The following is a 24,746-nucleotide window of genomic DNA, read 5'->3' as shown; positions in this document are numbered from 1 at the left end:
TATCAGGCCATAATTTTACTCAAGTGTCTGCCTGCTCTGAAATACACTGCAAGGCTGAACCAAACATTACATTCTGGGCAGCTGATGCTAAAATAGTCCAAACATTCTCTTCAAGAGCAGGTTAAATCGGGACAAATCATTTCTGCACTTGAACTGCTGTTAAACTACTTAAATTGCCCCATGGGGACAAATAGTGTTTTGAAGTTGACGTCCTTGTCTGGTACATTAACTGATTTCCCCAATGCCTTTCTGTACCATTTTAAGTATTTGTCATATTTTATTAATGCACATTATTTCTTCGTGGGATACCTGCTCAAACCTTAAATATGTCTATGTATTTAATAATTTATCTTCTGTGCATACTTTAATGAGGAGACTGTTAATTAAATACATGGTTTATGTTGCAGCCACGTGTATCTTGAGACTATGAATATATGGCATGAATATTTAGACTGAGGTTAAGTATAACAGATTCTCTTCTGTACGGCTGCACCTCACAGTCTGTGTATTGTTCCAATGTTATTTTCAGTGAATCTCTGCCAGTAGGCAGTAGAGAGCCTGTAGTATTGACGTGGTGAACTAGTGAAGTTTTTCTGGCTTACACTGAGCTGTACTGGCAGACTGGGATGTTGCTGTCTGTGGGCTGTCTGTGAATCAGCTACTCCGGCTAGAAAAAGACTGGATGTGTAAGTGCATTTCATGACAGAGACTTAGAAATACCCAAACAAGACATAAATTCAACAACCTTTTATTTTTTTCCCCATTTTGAACCGTTCACAATTACAAATGGGTTTTATTTTTTGTAACCTTTTGCATATCCACGTGAAGTTTAGCAATACATAATCACTTCTGGACTAGCCTTGTTCATTTTTTTCCCATTTTTGGAAAACCTTTTCGGCAAACAACAAAGATTATACAGTAACACAGAGTACAAATGGTAAATGGGGCAAAGGGCACAATTGGTAAATACACAGCACAACCAGGAAGAGCATAGAGCAAAATGACACAACAGGATAGTCAAAATAATTATGACCAAATAGAAAATAACAATATTAATAAAATAATAATAAAATAATGACAGCAGTATACAAGAGATAGAGAGACAACTTTACATTTATACATAGCGGCCAGAGGCAGGCACCAGGAAGTGAAACAGTTAAACTGGTACAGACTGTGTGATCTACTGCGGCTACTTTAGCTAAAACAAGTCAGTGTGGAGGTGAGTGGGGTCATTAAGACATTGGCCAATGTGGGGACGAGGGACAACACAAGAAAGAGGCACCTTATGAAGAGAGAGCAGCTTTGCTGGTTGCGCCTTGAGAGCCATTTCATTGAAAATGGAGGTTGATTAATATTAGTAGATCGGCTGGCAAGCGAGGCTCACTTTGTGCTTGTCAGGTTTTGCCAACAGCAATGTGTGACTGCATAGCCTTGACTGATATGCGGATTACTGGCCTTGACTGTTTAGACAGCTCTCAAGTGTCTCAGAACATGGACCATCACAATAAGCAACCCGAACTGATCAGTACATCTGAAAATAACTTACTTTCCTTTTTCAAGAAGTCAAAATTTGTGGCTCTTACTCATAGCTACAAAGAAATTTGAGGCATTCTCAAAAGGAACTGTACACGGTGTCTCAACAAGAACAAACTGATCACTTTTTAAGTCTACAATTTCCACATCCCACTGCTTTATTATTATTTTTTGTTGTTTTGCCACATTTTTTTCTTAAAATATATATTCCATATATGCAAATTTATATGTCACAGTAATATACAATCTAAGTGCTTCAGATGTGAAGGGGACTTGTGTGCAGATGGTAACAGGGTGGAGGATCAAATGGTACAGTTCAGAGGGAAGAAGAATGTAACTCTTTGCCAAAGGGAGACGCTAAAGGAAGGATGTAAATCTTTGGTCAAAGGAATGTTCCTATAATGCCACAATAAATGCTCGTCAGCCACCGAGGCAGTTTACACTGAATGAATAATTAAAGAAAGGTTGATTTTTCCACAAGGGAAATTTTCTAAACTCCAGCTCGGGAGAGTTTTATTCTGTCCCCTTCCTTATTAAGTGATTGATTATTTTAAAAAGAGGAATTGTTGGGAGGTAGAGATAATAAAGGGAAGGAAAACAGGTGACACAGTGAATCTTAATGGTGAATTCACATCCTAACTACACCCCACACAGATCACTTAGTTCTTTTCTGTCCCGTAAGGTGTCGATGTGAGTCCTAGTTGTCTGCTCTAGACAAAAGAGGTGACAGGAAAATGCTTGAGCTGCACCTATTTGTCCCTAATCTCGCCTCCTATTACGCCCACTTCTCCCACTGCCAGATCCCTTTTTCCCTCCCTCTTTTTTAGCCTCCATCCTCTCATTCACCTGATGCTCCTCTGCATACTCAGTCTCATTCTCCACCTCTTTGCTTTCCCCGTTGGCCTGGCTGCTGTGATTGCTGGGTAGTGCTAAGTAAGGGTGCTGGGGCAAGGTGGGGGAGGGGGACATTGAGGTGCTAACTGGCCCTTCTCCTGCAGCCCCATTAGACAGTGCTCTGTACTTGAGCCGGAGCTTGTGAGGCAGGGCAGTGGCTTTGACCTCAGCCTGGCACTCTCCGTGAAAACCAGCAGCTCCTGTCACCTTCTGGCGGTAGCTGCTGATGTCTGAGGAGGATGAGGAGGGGGACTCGTCATCTGTGGAGCCCTCCTTGTCAGAGCTACGAGGGTCCCCATCGCTGGATGAGGTGTCTTTAGTCGAGGAGTTTTCCTGGTAAAAACCATCAGCTCTGGGGCCCCCCTCATATGTAAGCAGCGGGGGCTCTTCGTCCAGTGTGTTGAGGTAACCGTTGTGCTGTGTGAAGGAGGACTTGTCCTCCTCAGTGTTATGGATCAAATCAGGAGCAAAGGGGTTCTGGTGGCTTTCTGCATGCTGAAGGTTGTTCTCCTGACCCTTGTAGCTGTAATGATGATGGCTGTCATGCTGCTGCTGGGCACTGGGATTGAACCTTTGCTGCAGCTCGTCTGCTGAGTCAGCATGACCAGTGGTGTAGTCATACTGAGGCGAGTCCAAGGTCTTTGTCCTCTCTAGCTTCTCAGCAACCTCTGTGATGGTCACTGAGCAGTCAGAGAACTTTAGGGTGGATGTGTGCTGGCCATGTTGTGGAGGTCTGCTCTGGTGGGGCTGCTGGTCCTCGGGCCTTTGGCTCTCCATGGGGAAACACCCGCTGCTGGAGCGGTACAAGATGACACTCCTCTGTGCAGAAGTGGCCTGAGGAGCAGGACTGGAGGCTTCTATGTGGGACTGTGGCTGCTGTTGGTGGTGCTGGTAGTCCATGTCACTTTCAGCTGATTGGGTGCCCTGCTGGTGAGGAGAAACCAGACCAGTGTGGCTGCTATGATAAGCCCCATTTGTCATTCCACTGGGTATCCCATTAGAGATGCCATTGAGAATCGCGTTGCTTTCCAGCCTGGCCATCTCCATACTAGAGGGCTCTTTTTTTATGTTGTAGCCCATTGGTTCGGGGCTGTCTCTGGAGGAGCCATCAGACATGTCAGAGACAGAACCCCGTGGAGAGTACTTATGGAGTGTGGCATGGCGCTCACCAAGGCTCGACTGTTCCGCTTCAGATGAATCCGAATTCAGCATCACCTGGGACGCGCTGGAGTAGCCACTGCTGAAGTGGTAGGTGTTATTATTTGGGGTGCCGTTGCTGCAACTCCCATTGCTGCCAGTCTCGGCAGCTGCAGCACTGTTGGAAATCTGCTGACTTTTCTCCATGTATGAAGCTGTGCTAATGAGGCCAAAGCGCAGCTTGAGCTGAAGAAGCTCTGTCTTAAGACGAACGTTTTCCTCATTCAGCGCCATGACCCTGTTCTCTAGCACCATGTCATTGAGACGACGCTTTTCCCTTGAGCGCTTGGCTGCTTCATTGTTCTTTCTTCGTTTTTCCCAATAGGAAGCATCTTTCTTATCATCAGATATGAACTCTCGCTTGCGACGGGAGCTCACAGCAGGCTTGCTACCTTTAGCCTGGCGGCTAATCCGTGCTCCACCTTCTGGGCCAGGGGATGGGAGACTCCCACTGTAGGAAGAAAATGTGTCTACCTCCATGGCATTCTTGTCGCTTGTGGATGTGAGGTGTATACTGAGACTTGCCATTTATTTCCAGCTTGGGGCCAGAGTGTGACTCTAGCAAAGGGCAAGGGGGAAGGGATCAGATGTAAAACTATATGAATCTTCTGCTTTGTTACTAAGAAATCTGACCTATGTTGCAGGATCTGCAAAAACTTCTGGATGAGGTATTTGTGCTCCTTGAAGAGATTGCCTCATTGATTTCTGTTACTATTTAAAAGATGTTCAAGTGTCCAAATTGGCCAGGAAGATTAAAAAGAGGTGGAACTCCACAAAAACCTCAGACATTGAACTAGTGTTCGGAATAAAGAACCTAGAAAAAAAACAAATTCTGTGTTTTGAGCAGAGACACTTCCAGCTGTCTTGGCAGGTAGCTGAAAGCAGCTTCTGGAGTTTCGCTGGAGGCGGTTTTGAGTTTATTATTGCCTTCCTCAATCTTCAGCAGCGCTGCAATGGCTCTCAGTTCGCTGGCCTGCTTCTCTTGCTATCTTACATAGGATGTAGGTCAGTCTGTCTACTGCGGAGCTCCCTGAGGATCCAGCTTCAGTGCTGCTGTTCGCTGACCACTAACTGAGTTATGGAGACAGAGGGGGAGAGGGAGAGAGACAGAGAGAGAAGAGAGTTAGATTAGTTACAAAACCACTGCAGTTTATTATGGCACATTGTACATTTTAATCACATCAACTTTGATTTATGAACTGTAGGGCAAATCTTTATTCTGTGCTGCTTTAGTGTGACCTGTTGAAATCAGCATGAAATCAGTAAACACTTTATCACAATTCAACCTTCACCACAAAACCTTTGACACTGAGTTACACAATGTTGGTCTTTCATGTTTTGTTCCCTTGACTTCACAGAGACAAAGTGGGTGGAATAGCAGTCTAAAGTAGCAGCGCACACAAGAACATGGGGATTTGGCTGAGATGAAACATAATGTATGTGCTAGTTTTGCTGCAGAGCTCTTGTGTAAGACACTGCCATAGTCTCATAACGACATCTGAGGTAGGTTGACCTGCTGCCAGCTCTGCAGAGACTGACAGATAAAAAGCTGGGGGGAGGAGGATACAGGCATATCATCTTGTTTACGCTTGTTATAATCATATGTATTGTGAAACAAATTATGTGTAAACATTATCTCTGTTTTTCATTGGTTTCATTTTCATAAGTGCATCACAGCAGAATAAAATCTGTTAAGAATAATTAGACCAAATGGAATACTCTGTATGACATGTCTGTATGTCATTGAAGTCTGGCTAAAATGGGCGAATAGGGGGAGGGGGGGGGGGGGGGGGGGGGGGTTCATCAGTTACTGACACATGAGGACACACAGCTGTGTTGTGTGTGTGTGTTTACCTGGTAGCTGTTAGTCACACACTGAAATTACACAACACCACAAGCTGGTGAACTTCCTTATGTTGTGTCAATGTTTTAGCTCAACAGGAAGCTGTCCCCACCCAGCGTGTCTTATGCCATTAAGTTCACAACAATAGAGAATGCGGCACAGACGGATGTTGACGGCAACTCGGTGTTATGTAATAACCAGATCTGCTCATGTTTTAGGCCTGATTTGTGATTCTTTCTGGGTCTCTCGCTGTACGGCATTACACAGTTGATATGTAGTAATTATTAATACATTACACTGAGCCCCGGAGTCCATTACAAACATGAAAACATCTTTTTATGACACACACGGAGTGAGTGGAATAATCTAGGTCACCCTGCCTGTGAGTAACAATGACCCCTCTGGTGTCGCTTTTCCCTGGCAACATGGGAATTAAACGGAGCGCAAATTGGAACTTTTATCATCCTGAATGCTTTCACTAGAATCGTGTTTCCATATTTATTTTCTGGTAATGTATCCGAACACCCAGTTTGAAACACTGAAATCCTGTCCATAAAAAACATAAGGATGCAAACAACATACTGCTAAATGAGTCATGTTCAGGATTTTTGTTACAGTGGCTAAATCACTGCGAAACATCTGCAACCTTTTGCTATGTAAACACTGCCAGTAAAGATAACGTCAAGTAAAAGAAGGTGTAGAGGAATTCTGGGCTGTTGCTGAAACATCAGCAAACTGGTCCTAATCCATGACCCCATTTTGTCTCATGTTCTCTCTGTATAATGAGGCTTTTGTTGTGAAACCACACAACATAGACTGCCCCAGACTGCTCCTGTTCATTAAACTGTAATGGCAATATGGCAAAAAAAAAAGACGAAAACAAAAGTGTTCCTGTTGACCAAAAGTGACTCCCATTGACTTCTTTCACCATCCTGCAGTGCATTGTTCCCATATCAACAAAAAAAAAAAAAAACTTGCTTTGGATCACTCAGTCAATGCCACATAATTATTACATCTAGTAAAATCTTCTGCTAGCTGCATTTTTCATCTTCCCCCAGAGTCAGAAGCCCTGTTACATAATCTCACCTTCAAAAAAAAAAAAAAACCCAGATCGTGACCTTGAAAAAACTTGACTACTGCTCTGAATAATTAACCACATATTTAGCAACGCTTGTTATGTTGTAACTTGGGGACTAAGTCTAGATATGCTGCAAGCTGTTCTTCACATTGCTTTCTGCCCCGAGTAACATAGATAAAATATTTTTTTCATCTCTTCTTTGTCTTCTTTTCTTAAAGAACATGAACAATGATACGCTAAACAGAAAGGGATTCGGACATAACCGTCAACAGAAAAATGTAGGGCCTGCCACTATCCGCCGCAACTCAGAACTATTTTCATTTAGACTTAAATGGAAGGGGTGGGGGACAAAGGCAGGCGGAAAGGAAGCACGCATACGTCTTTGCTGTCCCACTGACCTAGAAACAACGCTAAGCAGTAAACACTCCTCCTGTCTTGTACGGTGCACCATAAAATAGGTCAGTGGAACTGCAAGGGAGGGAGGGCAGGAGAGGAAGAGTATTAGAGTGCACTCTAAAAATAGAGCGACAGAAAGAGGTGAGGGAGGGAGGAAGCAGGAAGAAGAGCGGGGTGACATAAGGGAATCAGTTGGTGGAATTGAGAGGAATTTTGCAGAAACGCCAGCGGGACGAAAAAAACAGACACTTGAATAAATTATCTGCCCGAAAATAACATTACGAAAGCCCCAGTGATTTTTATGCAACATTAATTCCAGTTCGCTCTAGAAAGCCTGCAACGTCTAACAATGCACGTAACAATATGCATCAGTAGCAGATGAAAAAAGCCAGTGAGAGACAGGGAGATGGCTTTGACGTCAGAACACACACCCATATCTGCAGCCGAATTCACACATAACGGGCTCCCTCTCAGGACTGCATGGGGAGGGGCTGCTGTTGTTGCTTGTAACGTACGTGCTCTGAATTTCTCTTGTTGCGGAGCAAAGCTTGTGTAACGCATGCATATTACATAGCAACAGAAGCCGTAGGTTTTTGGCTGTGAATGTCCCGCATTCTTCCTTTTCCCTATCCGCTTAGTGCACGTTGAGCCCCGAATAACAGCGAGAAGTCAAGTTGGAAATGAAAGGGACACTGACTGGGGTTAATTGTCTCACATTTTTAGCAGTATTTCCTATTCAAAGCAATGACCCACTGCAGCTACTGTAAGCGGTTTGTTTGTTTTTGGCTGGGGAAAATATTGCTCTAATATACCTCCCAGCCACTTGCCACTCAGGAAGGAATGCTTCACCTCTGACCCCCTCTGAGGCAAGTGTGAGTAAAACATTCGGCATCCTCTTCCCCTCCTCCATGTTTTAGATGATCCAACACCACACACGTGGAGGGGCCCCTGCTATGAGCCTCCATTTTGCCCCATGGTTGTGTGTGAAATGAAGAATCCAGACATTCCAGGTCAATCCGTGACACTGAGCTGGACAATGTGTCATTTAACGCCTCCTCAAAGTGATATGTGACTAAAGGCATTTCTAATAATGATCGGAGGCAGATGCTAAAACCACATTATAAAAGAAAGTTACAATGCACAGTGTTTTATGTTTTGATCTTTAGCCTACTTGGTCAATTGGTTACATGTGACCTACATTTTATTCAGCAGAAACTGCACATTTTTACCAACGCGTAAAAACATTTCTGCCACTTACAAACAGGACATTCACAAGGTAAACTCAACAAGAGTCTAGAAAAATGATAAATCTGGTTTTTGATTAACAAATACCAGAATAGGAAAACTGGGACAACTAGCTGAGGAGCCAGCCTATCTTGTATTTCTGGGAGCCACAACAAAGTGGTCAAAGTAGTCCACAGTTTGCCCTGTATACCTCATATGTCTCCTCACCCAGATAGAGTTCTGACCTATATTCAGAGTGCTAGCTGGCTGACTGGGACACAGCAATGTAGACAGCTCTACAACCAGTCCAGCTGGCAGAGGGCAGACTAAGAGCTCACCAGAACTCTGCCTGCCTTCGCCAGACTGGGGTTTCCGTGCATTGCATCACATCCTGGTTGTTCACTTGTTATTCTAATTTCACAATGTTGTTGGCAGGATGTTGGGAGATGAACTCCTAAGCAAAAGATGAAACATTGTTACATCTGGGTTAGCCACACTTCTGCTTTTTCTTTTCCATGTCTTCCCTTGGAGGTGAATGAATGAGCAAGTTAAAAATAGCCTGCAGACACCGAGCAGTCGTGTTACATCACTGATAAAAGTGTTTCTATAATACAATTTCCAATTTGTGCTGACTCGCTAAATGACTATCTGCTTCAGAACTAAGGATTCAGGGTTAATCTGGGTAAGAATGATGGCAAGAAAGCGCAGGGTGTGAACGGGAATCAATTACAGGCCTGTCTGTCCCAGGAGAGAGCTGCTGTTTATTGCTTCTCCCTGCTGTGTACTGATTATGTCATACCCTCCAACTCCCTCAAAGCAAAGCTCAGTGCTTTACTTATCCCACCTTACAAGAAAAAAACGATTCATCCAGTGACTGAAATTTGAATAGAAATCTGACAATTTGTCCTCGTTTCATCCTCTGAAAAATTATATGTGAGTGACGTAAAAGATAAGCAAATACTCTGCACATCTGGAGGATATTAGGTCTGTAATGCTGGAAACATGACACAATGAAATAATCCATTTATTGTAATAGAACATAGCAGGTCACTTACATGTTTTTCCTCATAATATCTCTGCAATACTCGTTTATACAGTGTTAACAGGTGGTGTCTATCTTTGTTGGACCAGTCTCTCCCCCCCACAAAGATTATTTTTAACCAGTTGCACTAAAAGAAGGCATGCTGTGCTCAAGTCGGATGTTTGTCCCTGCTGGACAACGAAACAGTCCAAATGATTCTCTCAGCACCTGATGCGATCCGGTGACCTACGTGAAAACAATAATACACAGATAAACAGCAGCTTTCCACGTGCCGGCGCTAATATAGTAGCTGCGTGAGTGTCTGCATTTAGCAGACAACACAGCGCGAGCACAGCAGCTGCCCCCATTCCCTAGAAAACACCACCATGAGGGAAATTACCTCGCCTTGACATTGAACGCATAATGTGGGATTCAGCCGAGCACGTCCCCCCCCACCACCACCCCCCTGCTGCATGTTTGATACCGATAACACCGCAAATGACCAGCAACAAAGTAGCAAATTGCCTTCGCGAGTATCACGTCTTGTATTGTGACCGAAATAAAAACTGCAGCAAACGTCTCAAAGTCACGGACGGACACGCGGATCTACCGGCAGAGAGTCGCCATGTGAAACAATACCCGGCCATAAGAATGCTGTTATTATCTCAACACATGCTCACACACACACAGCCGAGACACATAAAGGCCACATTTAAACACACCGTTCCGAGGAATATACTCAGAAAAGCAACCGGGCGAAGACAAAAGCCTGAATGCACCCGCCGCTCAGTCAAAACATACCTTTCTGTGTCCTGGAGGAGGGGAAACGATTCAGGCTTCCCCGACACAAAAGCTGTCTCGATCCCGTTTCCTTCTCTCTCACTTGTTCTTGAAACCCCCTCGCAAATTAAAAAGAAAACCCAACAACGAGGATAGACAAACTTTCTTCTCCTTCTCCTGTCGGTGTTGGGGTCAGTTGTGGCTGAGTCGGTGGGTCGAGCGGATGCTGCTTCTGTCTTTTGGCTCGGGCTGTGTGTTGTGCGCTACCGGACACTTTGCTCCAGTTTCTCCTGCTCCCTTTCGAGAAATATGTGTTAGTAGGTCAGTGGTTGCATAACAGCTCTTAGGCTGCCTAGTCACGTTTTTTGTCCCCTATCTCTCTCCGAGCGACCGTCTCTCTCCCTGTGTGTGTGTTGGTGTGTGTGTTGTTAACCCCTCTCTTTCTCTCTCCTCTCCACCCCTCCATCTCCGTCTCCATCACCATCATTCCTCCACCGTGTAATGCCATTTCTTTTCACGGGAGTGGTTAAGTTTGTAACGAGGCCACGAATACGTTTACGCAGACACCACGAGAGAGGTCCAATAATAGAACATGTCCTTCAACTCTGATGGACACACGTGTGATGTATAGTTTTTCACTCAAGGCATTTAGCCACAGAAATTACAAGAATACGCATAATATATTTAGATTTCTCTAATCAGAGCTTTGTGTGTTTTGGGTTTTGTTGAATTTACATCACTCAAAGTTTGACTGTACAACCTATAATACAGGCTGTTGTTACATCAGAACCATAACAATGTATGTGTAAAATCCGGAGTAGCCTGTAATTAGGTTATGTAGGACAATCAACTTACATACTTAATGGTGAAATATGAAAATAAGTGTTCAATATGTTAAATTCTCACTTGTTTTCCCAAAGGTTTTGCTTTTAAACATACGTTGCTGTCATCAGTCCAACAAAATACTCTGAAAAACAAGTAATTAAAAGTAAAAAAACAAAAAAAATGTGGTTGACATATAGGTCATATCAGTGCAATACCATGTTATGTACACTCACTGGCCACTTCATTAGGTACACCTGTACAATCTATTGAATCCAACACAGCAGCTCTGCCATAAATTCTATAATGTTATAATGTCTCAGTTTTTAAGTTGAAACTGTCAGAAATAAACTCTCTGTTTATTATGGAGGTAATAGTGGTGGGTGGAGTGCATTATATTAAGAGGTGTTTCTAAAGCTTTGCCCCGTCCAAAGAGGGAATTCTTTTGCTTTAATCACATTAAGGCCAGACGGTGTCCTGTACACATTGTAACACAGCTCACGTTTTGTCCTCATTTAACTTTGTGATGTCTTTTTCTTCACTCTGTTGCTGTGTAACTGCTAAACAGCAGAGTTTCCTCTTAAAATGACATCAAGACACATATTTGTGTGAAAGTCTTTTTTAGCAGGACGGTTCACCACTTTCCCTCACACACATTTCACCAGTCGCTGAAATACGTCCAACAATCCTCAAATAAAACAGGGAAATATCTTCTTGTGATTGTCATCAAGTTGTTTTTTGCATTGTTTATTTAAGTCTTCCACCTGCTCTCATAGTATCCAATCAGCTCCAGACTGTCTGTAAGATCAGTACCTGTACACTGAGTTGTGTTTTTAGAGCCAGACAGAGTTTAACCCTTTGATTACATTTTTTTTATTGTGTCTTTATTCTACACATACTGGCTGCACTGTTCCATTTTTGCTCATTTGTTTTTTGCCTGCTTAATATAAATTGTACATTCGTTACATTTTTATTTTGCTACACTCTGTGGTAAGGTTTACCCCAATGAAGAGTAAGAGAAAAGAATGAATTCTGGTTTCTATTTCGAATCTCAGTCGTGGCAGAAATCATTCTTTAAATGAAAAAAACACCTAAAACCCGGAGAGCAATTGACATCACTTTTTAAATTTATTTTATTTATTTTTTGTCCTTTTAACTTATCCCCAACTGAGTCACTACTGCCCCCAGTGAATTCTCATTACTAATCGTGGCAAATAAAATGGAGTCAAACTAAAATAAAATGTACCTTCTTATAAACTCCTCCTTGTTACTTTTTCTTTTTTCCTTCAACAATTTTCAATTCTTGTTTATCCAGTCAGGAAATGGAAGTGTGTTGTCGGCTTAGGAGCTTTTCTATTATCCCACAAAGCCTGTTGTCCTCATCACCACTGTATCTCATGTGCAGTTACGTCAGCCCTGTTTTATATCATACACACATCCACTTCCAGCCCAATTTCTCACTCACGTCCCTTCCCCCTGCTTTGTCTCTACACACATACACACACACACAAACACACACACACACACACTCCATCACCACCACCATTAGTCCACAGTGGGGAGACGGCAGCCTTGAACTTGTCTAGCTCCTCCCTCCACCAGTCCTCTGTTAGAACCACCAACCCCCAACATATTCCTCCATTGCTCCAGTTGCCTCTGCATGCAGGCATTCCCTTGGCAACTGTGTTGGTGTGGTGGCGCCTGCCTAGCAACCAAAAGGCACTCACTCCTTGTTATATTGCTTACGGTGTTGGGGGGGGTTGCAGACTGGGCCAGATGAAGATTGATCACAGACAAAAGACCTCATGTGTATCTTCTTTTTGTAGATGAGCAGGACAACCCCTTTAAGGAAAAGGCTCACAGCAGCTGTGCAGCACTCCTGCTATCACTTTAATCTCACAGTTTTGGCATTAAATGTATTTGTGGATGTAATTGCCATGCTCCTGTCACATGCTTTCACTGTGCTTTGCGAATAAAACTGATGAATGAAAAATGGAAGTGCTCTGCTTGTTTAGCACAATTTTGTGTTTGTTCCGAATGTACAGCATGCGCTACAACCATGAGCACAATGGAGAAGACCACCTCTGTAGCAAAACTACTGTGAGTGAATGAATGAATGGATGAATGAATGAATGAATGAATAAATGAGAATCTGTGCACCATGCTGGCAAAGACACCAGGCGCCACCTGGTGTTGATTTCAAAAATGACAAAGTGCTGAAAATGGATCCTGAATGTTAGTGTTTTGGAGTTAATACAGAATGATGACATCAGGTTAAATGAGTCATATTTCCAGTCACTACTTAATACGCAGTGTACGTAGAGTAACTTTCTGGTTTCCCTGTAAATGTCTGAGATCAGAAAGTCTGATATTTGCTCTTTTCCCAGGTGTTAATGTATCATGAACCTTTATTCTTCACTCCCATTTGGGCCAATCAGCCTCTAGCACAGCTGCCTAAATGCTAAAAATAGCTTTCCTACTGCTGACGTGATAGATGACTCATGCAGAGACTCACTTCTCAGCCTGCATGTACCCCTCCGTCCCTGGCATGGTCCGACACCCCACCGTCACCCTCCATTTAATAAGCTTAGCTCAGTACAGGCAGACTGACATCAAGGTGGTGGAATGCAGGCCACAAATTAAATTGAAATGATGCAATTTTAGCTGAAAAAGAAACTTGTGACATGTTTATACTCTTGCGCAGTGCACCTTCCCTCTCCACTGACACATAGCCACTCTCGGTGTGTGTAATGCAAAACAAAAGCAATTCGAAACGGTTTCAAAGGTTCTTACATTGCTTGCAGATATGTTGCACATTGATGGCTTGGCCTGTTCTATTTGTGCAAAAACAGAACAGTAATATCCCCAAGATCTGTTTTGGAAGTACAATTACCCTAAGAATATGTTGTTCATAAAACATACACCCAACCACTATATAAAATATGTTTTTATTTGCAAATACAGTTAATTTCAGTTACAATTCCCTACAGCGATAATGACATCTCCAATGCTTGCTGTCATCAGATAAACCAAATACAAAGACACATTATACAAATCACAATACACTCGTTTTTGTTATATTTAACACATGTTTAAAATTAACATAATGTCATTTCCAAAGGTATTTTGTGTTGACAGCTGACATGCATTGACAGCTGTGCTAATAGTGAGACAGAAGTGTCATGAATTATGATTCTATGTGTGCTTATTAGCAAGTTCTTCCAGTGTTTCTGAATAAGATGTGTAGTGTGTTTAGAATTTGTGGAAATCACCTTGGACACAGTGAACCAGCTTTAGTTTTTGCAGTGAGTGTGCAGAACTTTGGTTTACAGCATAGGTTTTTTGACCGTCACAGAAAAAACAAATCACCAAACTAAGCTTTCCCAGTAAAGCAGTAAAGTCTGACAGCGGTTGTGGTCAGTATTTTTTTCCATCAGTTCCATGCTGCACTGTTATGTCAGCACAGAGATCCGTGATTTGGAAAGGCGTTATATGAAATCTATAAGTCTATTCATTCCAGATTTGATCCTCCATTTCACACGTCTTATAAAACCTTGGTGTGCAGCTGCTGAGAGAAGAGCATTTTGAGCTGGGCCACTTCTTCAGACAAACATGTGATTTGCGACCTGAGACTGATGTCCTCTGTGTTGCGCTTGTGATCCCTGGAGGTTTGCAGAGTAGAGTTATAATATCCAGAGGATGGACCTTGATACTGCTGCACACCACAGGCCTCCTCCCTGGGCCAATGAACCTGACGCTCTGCCTGAGAATCCCACCACACCTGGTGTTGGCTCCTCACCTGGATGTTTGGCCCCACTGTGGCTACAGGGGGTCTACTGTGTCTGGTATCAAAAGACAGTGACAACTCCCCTGCATCACTGCTTCCAACAGGGCCTTTGAAGCGCAGCTTGTGTGGGAGGTTCCTTAAACCTTCAGGTGACTCTTGTCTCATTACATGTGGACCCTCATTGACCTCCACGGGACAAATGTGGGAGTTATAGCTCTGCTGCTCCTCCACCAGCTCCCTCAATGAAGGCCCATCATGTTCACTTAGTGTGTCATCAAAAAACACAGGGCTGCCCACATTTGAGCTGCACGAGGTGGAAACGCCAGACTCTTCGGATACACTTTGACTTGAAAGAGGCCTGGCTCCTGCCTGTCCATAGATGGCCCTCTGCCGCAAGCGGTGAGGATGGACGTGGTGAGTGCTAGTGTCAGGCTGTGTGCTGATGTGTGATGGTACATTGGTTTGAGGATGATAATTATATCTTGCACTGGGTTGTGGGTGGGCACAGATGGACGCAGACATTGGCAGGGCGGACACATCGGACGGGTCCTTGATCAGACCAAAGCGTAACTTGTGGGCCAGTAGTTCAGCCCTCAGGCTTGCGTTCTCCTCCAGCAGACTCAGAACTTGTCTCTCCAGCACAATGTCATTGGCCCGTCTCTTCTGTCTGGACCGCTTGGCTGCCTCATTGTTTTTTTTCCGCTTGTCCCAATAACCTTCGTCTTTCTTTTCATCTGGTATAAACTCTCGCTTGCGGCGTGCATTATTGCCATTATCGTCATCACAGCTGCTGAAAGTCTTAGTTTCAGTGTTGGCAGGGCTGGCTTTGTGTTTAAGGGGAAAGGTTTGACCCAGGAGGGTTCGAGCCAGCTGGCTTGTGGAGGTCAGGATGTTAACAGCCTCACCAGTGAAGGACACAGCACCGCCCAGAGGCCTGGACTCCAGTCCCTCGGCACCCACAATTGAGGCCATTGACACGTCCCGGATGACTGGTTTTACAGCCTGAGTTGTCATGTTCAATCCCTTCAGGAAGCTGCTTGGTCTGTTAGAATGCCAGCTGGAGGGTCAGGGTGAAATGCGCTGCAATGGCGCCACCTAGTGGTGAAAACCCAAACACAGACGGCAGGAACTTGTTTTAAGGTTGCGAAACATTTCATCGCCATAATTCTGCGTTGAAAGCTACTTCATAATAACAATGCAAACGTATAAACAACAAATAATTTCAGAGCGGAGAAGCTATACAAATATAGACTAATAACAAAGAATTTCGAATTTGCCATAAAACTGCGGTTCTGTCTGTATTTTCGGCACTAAACTGCAATTCAGATTTATAATATTTACCTAAAGTCTATAAGTCTAAAGAGTAATTAAAACGTATAATCCATTTTTTTATTTGATGTAGAGTCAAACTATGTGCACGCAACAGGAAATAACCAGTTATTATTATCATTATGCTACAAAGATATTTTCGCTGACATACGTGGTGACAGGCAAACTGTTGAGTCCTTAAGAGGTTGTTATATAAAAGTAGCTTATTAAATGCCCATCATAATTCTTTCAATGTATAAAATATTCACGTTCTTAAAACCTATTTAACGATTCTCTTTAGTTATAAAATTAACGAAATCTGTGATAAATCACGTGGAAAACAAAATGATTAACTTACAAATCTGTGATTAAAAAACCTCCTCAGTCAAACGCAGGAAACGCACGGAGCCTCACAGGCGTCCGGATGGTTTCGCTCCTGAAAAGCTCCGCATCCCTCTATCAGCTCTTCCCCCGTTCATCGGTTCAGCCCGGGTCGGATCCTCACCCCGTTTGACCCCCCTCCCCCCCTCACACACACACACACACACACACACACACACACACAAAACGGGAAGCCAGTCGAGGCAAACCAGCTGAGCTCACAGAGTAAACAGCAAAAAACCCGAGCTGCCTTCACAGTGCTGTATCTGTAAACTGGTTGTTAGCAATACTTCAATAATTAAACGGCTGCAGTTGGCAGCAAACGGGGTTAAAATAAACTGTAACTAAGCCCCCAAACTAAAAAATATGTCTAGTAGTTTAGGAGAATCTTTGCCGTGATTCAAGAGGCGACACTGAGCTGCTATACTGCAATTTCATCTGTCAGGAAGGACATGTGATGAGTCCCTCTCTAATACTCAGCCAATGAGAAGTTGTACAGTAAATACCTGCACTACTATTTTCTAAGGAGACTAAGGTCCTTCAACATCTGCAGCACCATGCTGCGAATGTTTTATGAGTCTATAGTAGCCAGCTCCATCTTCTATGCTGTGGTTTGCTGGTACAGCAATATGAAGGTGGCAGACAGTAACAGACAAATTAATAAGGAGGCCTGGTTCTGGTTGAGAAGCTTCTCCCTCAGAACAGAACCAGAGAATATTGTCCAAACTTCTCTCAATCCTGGACAATCCCTCCCACCCTCTCCACTGTGTGATGGCTGCACAGAGGAGCACTTTTAGCCAGAGACTGATCACAGTCAAGTGCTCCACAGAACACCACAGGAGACCCTCTCTCCTAGTTGCCATTAAACTGTTCAACTCCCCCTCTGTAGGGGGGGATGAGTGGTAAAAATGGACAAATAGCATTGTTTTTATTTCATTTATGTTTACTCCTGTAGCTGGGTTTTTTCTTACTTATGGATCAGCAGTTTGTACTTGTACTTTATGGTCTTGGTTTGGTGGAGTTTTTTCACTTTCTTTTCTACTTTTCACGTGGAGAGCAGCTGTAACAAGGCAACACAATTTCCCTATTGGATCAATAAAGATGTATGAATCTTGAATACTATAACTGGCCCTAAGTGGCTCCTGGGATCTTAAGGCTGACAGCCTCTACTAAGTTCAACAAATGTAATTGCAAAATAAATGTTAAAAACAGACAATTGTGTAGTAATACTGCAGGTCATGCAATTGATAGTTTAATCTCTCCTGAAAATGGGACCTTCAGTGTCAATGAGACTAACCTGTATAAATAGAAAGAAAATAGAAAATGTAGAGAAAAACACATTTACTATATACTGTATGTGTATATGCTTGCCGGAAGAAATGTTTGAGGATGACCACACAACAGGTATTTTATACGGCTTGGTGCAAAATTTGCACCTTTCTATTCTGAAATGAAAAAATAAATGTAAATCAAAGATTTTTTGTTAAGATAATGTTTAATGCACATTAAGCTCCATCATCAGAAATTATTCACAGTTAAGACTTCATAAATTTATCAAGGGGGGTGCAAACGTTTGCACTGATGTAATCTTCATTATGTTGCCATCATTTTTAGATGTACGCCTTGACCATTTTTGTAAGTTATGATGATAACTTTGATTTGTGATGCCAGAGTAAAAATCAGAAGATCCCCAGGGAGCTAGGTTTCTTTCCCTGGGGACCACGAATGCCTGTATAAATGTCATATATTGCAACATCACAGGTACAGTATCTTTTATTCTATACCAACCAAAAGACACTATTGCCATCCATGGAACCGCGCCACTCACATGGCAACATGGTTCTTTACCAAGCATTTTCTTTGCAGTGTTAACTGAATATGCTCCTTTTGTTTTTTATTCACTTTTTTATGGGCAAGTTTATCATTTTCTTTGTAAAGAAATAATTACTGTCTTTCTATCTCTATTTGACAGACACATGCACAGACTGGTCAGAGTGAACTTAGTAAATTACACAACATGTTTGACTTACTTTAACAGTCTTAAATAGGTCATAATAAAACATAAAGTGTGGATATAGAAAGAACCAGGCCAGACTGATTAAACACATCTCTAATTATCTTTAGAGAATATCGTGTTCTTTCTTTCTTTTTCTTTTTTTTTTTTTACTGAAGTTCTAATTCAAGCAGAGAAAATGTTTATGATGTCATAATCATTGCTCATCCATATAACACGCTTTACAAGTAACACTTCTGAGTTGTCCTTCAGATCTTACATGATTGTTTGGTCATCCAGTTTACAAAAGCCTGTGGATAGTGGCCCTGGCTTCGCTTGTCCTCGTGTGCTCTTTGCAGGTGAGCACCCATAATAATCAGTTCCAGCAACCAGAGTTACCTGGAAAATGTGCAGTGTACGTGCTCCTTTTTTGTTTCTCTGAAAACACTTCACATATGATTTTATTCTGATTTCTTTCCCATCATTAGATGACTCGCCACAGCGGGTGTGACTGTCACAGAAAAATACACAAGAAGAATCTCCCACACGCAGTATAATTTCTCACTGAGTGAGGACAAAAAAAACAGAATCAATGTGTTTCTGCACCTTTAAGTTAACCAGTAGGTTAGTAATGTAAAGCCAGGTGTACAGAGTGAGTAACTTTATGATGGCAGTGTAAATAGAAAAAGAGAACTGTTAGGTAAGACACAGGGAGGGAGAGAAGCGAGAGAGCATGTGAGGACTGGGAGCTGCTGTAAGTTCAGTTGGGGTGATTGGTTGCAAAGAAAAAAAAAGAACATAGTTGCATAAGTGATCTGCTAGACAGTGATACTTCCTTCCTACACAGGGAAATGCTTCACACAGCCTCTGTTTCTGTGTCAGTCTCATCATTTTCTCCAATACAAAGCAGCATGAACTTCTCCTTGTTACATTTATGTATGTTTGTCCTCTGACCATTTAGCAACAACCGTGTCACTATGGACCAGTTTCTATGACCCTGACAGCTCAGTTGGAACATGTTGGCTTACAGCTGTGACATGCAGTGGTGTACACACACTCAGAGAGGAGGCTGGGGGAAAATTCTGAGAAATGAAAACTGTACTGGTGTACTGAGGTTCACCTGAATGGCCTGTCAACACATGAGCGTATATGAAAAAACACTGATTTCAGTTCTCACCTCCCATATTAAGGTTATATAGTCTTTGAAAAGCATTTGCTAGAGATACTGACTTCTAGCATGCAGGTTATTCAACAACAATATACATTTTAATATCTATCTATATAAAAGTCATTATTATGTCATGTATTCGGTTTAAAAACAAAATGCATTTCTTACGTACAAATATCAACATGAGAATATTATTATTTCACCTTTTATAGAGTTCAAATTAAATTGATTGTTTTTTATGATGATTTGTCATTTAATTGATAGTACTGTAGTTCTGCAGTTTTTGTCCAAAGAGTAATAGAAAGAGTTAAGCAGTAAATTAAAGAGGCGGTGAGAGAACACAGACCTAATACTTCATAAAACACGTGCCAAATCAACGTGCGGAACATGTTCCACTGTGGCGACCTCTGAAGGAACAAGCCAAAAGCCTTTGATCTTTTTGACCTAAACGTTCAAATGTTTGCTTGAAACATACTTCACCACTTCCAATTTTTTTAATCAAGTACCACGTTTGTGTTCTTAATTTTACTTAAACGTGTACAAACGTGGAAGTACTCTACTAAGAATGGACTGATAATTGATAATAACGATTATGCACAAGTCTAGTCAGATTTTGTAGCAATTTGTCAAAAATAGGGATCAAATATCTGTTATTTACAATCTTGTAAAACCAGAAAGAGTGGTTTGAAATGGTGGGTTTGATTGTGCTGATAGGTGGTTAATCTATAATGATAATAATCTGCTTTAAACCTAAAGCTAATGTACTTGTGTGTAGCAGGTGTAGCATAGAAAATGCCCACAAAAAAAGTGCTTTTTAAAAATGTACTAAATAGATGATTTGGCCACACCCAGGATTTTGCTACAGTACCTCTCTGACAGGTTTGTTTAGATTTTTGCTGCTTCACTAACTGAGACATTGTTTTCATCTTTATAATGGCAACAGATTTCAATACATGACATTAAATTCTATATCTTTAATCTGCTTGTTTTAAAACCAACTAGAAAGGGAATAGCACATATTTTGCCAAAGAACAACTTTTTTTTTTCAAATCCATTGTGCTACTGTTTGAATACTGGACCTGGCTATATGCAAATGTATGTACACACATACTGTACAGACATCAAACTCACCTTTGAACATCAGCTCTGTCCCTCCGTGACTTAAGTCATGTCCCCATGTGTTGCGTTGATGGTGTAACCTTACTGGACATGCTTCACTGTCAATATGTTCAAGTGAATTATGTAACTGAAATGTGCAAATTATGAAAGCAACTGTGTGTGTGTGTGTGTGTGTGTGTGTGTGTGTGTGTGTGTGTGTGTGTGTGTGTGTGTGTGTGTGTGTGTGTGTGTGTCTTCTCATAAAGGGTGAACTTTCATTCGACACTGAGAAGGAAGCAACTGACTTTCAGGTGACAAATACTTAAAGGTTGGACTGGTCAAGACAATCGGGCATTTTACCCTATTACAAATAATATCACAGTGTAGATGTAGCAATGGTATTTTAGGCTCATATTAGTACTATGTTCTTAGCCAAGTAACTTTTAATGCAAAGTACTTTATTTTAATTTCTTTCCTTCAAGTCGGATCCTGGTTTCTGTTCATACTGTGAAAATCAACATTAGTATCTTGATAATTGTTTGGGTCCATGATCCAGTAAAAGCAAGATTTAGACTTTTTTTGTAAACATCTGTGTGTTGCATGGAATGTCTTGGTAATTTCACTTAAGAGCGAGGACATCTTGGTTCTCCATCTTGGTACAAATCATGTGGAGTTTAGTCCCTAAAGCCAGTTGAATAACCTCATCTGCGACTCTGATGGTTCTTTGTTGAGTCAGAAAAATTACAAAACTACAAACTTTTAACTGAACCCTGTTTTATAAACGGGAAAACTTAAATTGTGTGTTATGGAGACCGTTTCCTGACATAAACAATGTCTCTGCAACTTTGATTCTGACAATCCACTCTCATTTTTAACTTTTAAACTGCCTTATTTACAGTAAGTTCCCAACGTGTAGTAGAGTTATTGATGTACCCACTTGGTTAAGGTCTTCTGGACACATCATTGATGTTCCTCACGGGCACAGCAGTACAGTACAATTCTGTTTGCATGTGCACTCATGTGTATGTAAAGCTTTAGTTGATCCTCAAAAACAAAGGCAGAAAGGCTACTGACTGCCTGAGCTCAGAGCGAACATGTCCCTTGTTTGACTTTGTGTGTGTGTACGCTTAGGTTCAAATCAGGAAAACCAGCATACTCCCCCCCCCACCCACCTCTTCTCTCTCTCTGTCCTTTTTATGTCCCTCGATCCACTTGGACTCGCAGTCCCTCTCCAGAGTCCCAGTACTGCACTGGCTTTCACCCCTCTAATCCTCATCCCGCTTTTGGACATTAAGCCAAGATTTCCATTAGGTGAGGTTACGCAATCACAAACTCAATGGTCAATAATACCACACACATAGTAACTGACAGTAATATACACTGAGTTACACAAGTTAACATTTCTGCACAAGGATATGCTGCACAAAATCCTTTTTTTTAGAAATCATTATCTACTTCCCCACATGGAGGTTTCTAATTTGACTCTGTACATGACTGTAGACAGACGCCTCAATTTTATGGCTTGTATCAGTTCTGTCGTGAAGTAGCAAGGCTTTAAAATTCATAGAAATTCCTATGTTTTGCGGCGTGGGGGCATCAGTTACTAAAGCCTCATGCTATCAGCCAAAAAGCTACAAATGAAGAGGCAGTGAAAGAGAACAACCAAGAAAACAATTATCCAAAGCATGAAGCAAAGTCAACTCAGGAATGCTTTTAAAAGAAAAAGGTAAATGTACCAGTCTTCGGACTTAATTATGGCTAAAAAAATGTGAATAGTAAAAGGCTGCACATGCAAGACAACCAGGAAATCTGGAAGACTTGAAAAAATTATGCCTTAAAGAACAGGCCAAATTACACCTGAAAAGATACAGATGCTGCTCAGACAATACCCAAGAGGTTAGAAAAAGTTATAAAAGCAAAGGGAGGACATACAAAGCATTAGAGAACATTTCATAAATGGGGATGCAAACATTTGCGAATATTTTACTAAAACCTATCATCATAACAGAAGGGTTTTGCTGTATTTGACATCTGTCCTCAGAAAAAGTTCCTGAAGTTCTGCAAGTTGTATTTGGTTGTTGTTGTTTTCCAAGTGGATGAGAAGAAAACCAAATACATACAAAAATATTAATTTTCAGAATTGTTTGCCGTTTGACCCGTTGGGCTGCTGCCAGACTGAAATACTTTGTCAGCTTGTTTTGCAGAACGGTGACACCTCCAGTCAAGGTTTAAATGTGTTGTGTCTGAATAATACTCTGTCTAGATAAATAACATGATGTCAACAGGGAAGGGGTAACTAGAAACTGGAAGTAGAGAAGGAGTTTCATTTGTTAGTTGGATTGTTTGCTCTTTTCGGGGCACTACAGGTCAGTACCCTGCCTCTGTCCTCGTGTCACCTCTAAATCCCATATCATTCTGAAACACTGCGGTAAAATACAGCAGATGGACTTCTACGACTCGTTGGTTGGGATTAGTCTTCTGATGGCAAATATCTTGTGATGTGTCTTATAGAAAAACAGTTTACATCATTTACAGTGACACTCATAAATCGTGTGAACACTATAGCATTTTCTTTATTTCTGCATGAATATGATCTTAATCAATATGATGTAGTTTATATGTGTCAAACCCACCACAGATGGGAAAAGGTGCTTTTGCTGGAATGCAGTGTTTGGTATCACTAAATGTGACACTTCTCATTCAAGCCAAAAAGTTCTACTTTGGTTTCATTCATCCACAATAGCCTTCTGACTTATACACATGAACCTGAGCAAACTGTAAACATGAAGCCATTTTCTTTTTGGACAAGGAGTTAGGGTTGTACTTCCTCCTTGCAACTCTGCCACAAACACTATTGTTGTGCATTGTTCTCCTGATGGTGGCCTTTGGTTTCCTAGACGTTACCCTGGGGTTCCCTGTGACCTGGGGAGGGTAGTGTTTTTTTAAATTTTTATTTATTTTTGTATTTGATCTGTTGAGAGTCCAATGGTGACTTTCAAACTCTCCACATCTGATTTTATACCATTGTTTGAAACACCTGGGTCTAATTTTCCCTTTTAAATGTATAGATAATCCTAGAGGTTCACATAATTTGCTGCACAGACATATTGAAGATCAAATCATTTTCTATAATAAACAAATTATTAAGTGTGGCTGTTTTTTGATAAAATCCCATCATGTTTGAAAAAAAGAGAAAATTCACAAACTTCCAAATGCAAAGTATTTTGGGGCTTCTCATTAATTTTAAATAGGATGGCCAAAACATTAGAATCATCTCTTAATATAATGCACTCCAGTACGAATTCACCCAAATATTAATTTATTAATGTAGAATTGATGTCAGCCCTGTAAGTCCACTAATGTGAAACCTGTTAAAATATGTTAATGGATTAAGTGCTTCACTTCCATATAGTTGGAGTTTCCACATTGTAAAACAAATTACAGCTGGTGAAGAAGGGGCTGATTTTAACCTCTTAACCAGCTGGATACCTAAAAATACCTCATCATTTAGGATTAAAGCTCTTAATGCTTGTAGTAATGTATCTTCCTTTGAACTGAAATTGAATGAAAGTACCTCAAAAGTGCAGTACCTTTTACCTTTTTTTGTTCAACAAATACTTCAGATTTTATTGACACTGATGTTTCACTTGTGATGTATTGTTAAATTTAAATCATATTAAATATAAACAAATGTAAACGAAAGTGTCCATTGTTTATACTAATAGGGTCCACAATTAACGCAGCCTTATTACTGTGTAGGTGTGAATAAGCATGTGTTGCAAAAGGTGGTAAGTGGGTGTGTAGACTAATTGTGTTTGTTTTTCTCTGTTTGTTGTTGTTGAGGACATACATGCCCGTGCATGTGTCTTTTTCTTTAGTTGGGGCGTGGGGCCTCCATAATGTGATGACACCATCACCATCATCATCTGACATAACCAGGATGAACCACTGAATTACATAAAAAGATTCGCATCCTGAAATCACCCTCACACCGTCAGCAGCCTGGTGATGCAAGCCTCCAGGCGTGAGGGCTGACTTCATAGCAAAACCCTGCCACCTACAGGTCAAAGATTGACATTACAAATTTTTCTTACGTATCTTTTGGAAACGGTAAGGAAATGTGGACTTATGAAAAAGAGTCCTAGATGAAGGTTTTTTAAAAAATGTCTAGTGTAGGTTTATTAGATCATTGGTAATGACCTGTATATAGGAGCTAAAACATA

The 24,746-nt window shown here is 41.5% G+C and overlaps 2 protein-coding genes across 3 annotated transcripts; both read right to left on the bottom strand.

Annotated features, from left to right (window-relative positions):
• Window positions 1-732: 732 nt before the first annotated feature.
• nfil3-5 (nuclear factor, interleukin 3 regulated, member 5) lies at window positions 733-10,410 on the bottom strand. Of its 2 annotated transcripts, XM_067498192.1 has the most exons (3): window positions 9,988-10,410; window positions 9,221-9,432; window positions 733-4,695 (listed from the first exon to the last, which is right to left on the bottom strand). In XM_067498192.1, the coding sequence occupies exon 3, from the start codon at window positions 4,150-4,152 to the stop codon at window positions 2,293-2,295; it is 1,860 nt and encodes a 619-aa protein (XP_067354293.1). In that variant the 5' UTR covers window positions 4,153-4,695; window positions 9,221-9,432; window positions 9,988-10,410; the 3' UTR covers window positions 733-2,292. The 2 variants fall into 2 exon arrangements, with proteins under 2 accessions (XP_067354293.1, XP_067354292.1); XM_067498191.1 differs by lacking the exon at window positions 9,221-9,432.
• A 3,307-nt stretch (window positions 10,411-13,717) lies between these two features.
• Window positions 13,718-16,401, bottom strand: LOC137124400 (nuclear factor interleukin-3-regulated protein-like). Its single transcript, XM_067499299.1, has 2 exons — window positions 16,242-16,401; window positions 13,718-15,670 (listed from the first exon to the last, which is right to left on the bottom strand). Exon 2 carries the CDS (start codon window positions 15,587-15,589, stop codon window positions 14,333-14,335), a length of 1,257 nt encoding a protein of 418 aa, XP_067355400.1. The 5' UTR covers window positions 15,590-15,670; window positions 16,242-16,401; the 3' UTR covers window positions 13,718-14,332.
• Window positions 16,402-24,746: the final 8,345 nt, after the last annotated feature.

Source organism: Channa argus, chromosome 3, assembly GCF_033026475.1.
Source record: "Channa argus isolate prfri chromosome 3, Channa argus male v1.0, whole genome shotgun sequence".
In the NCBI taxonomy this organism is placed as follows: Eukaryota; Metazoa; Chordata; class Actinopteri; order Anabantiformes; family Channidae; genus Channa; species Channa argus.
This window is presented reverse-complemented; position numbering and strand designations above follow the sequence as displayed.

Excerpts from the sequence above, each read along its gene's own strand:
- nfil3-5 (XM_067498192.1), bottom strand. The coding sequence starts at position 4,152 with ATGGCAAGTCTCAGTATACACCTCACATCCACAAGCGACAAGAATGCC.
- LOC137124400 (XM_067499299.1), bottom strand. The coding sequence starts at position 15,589 with ATGACAACTCAGGCTGTAAAACCAGTCATCCGGGACGTGTCAATGGCC.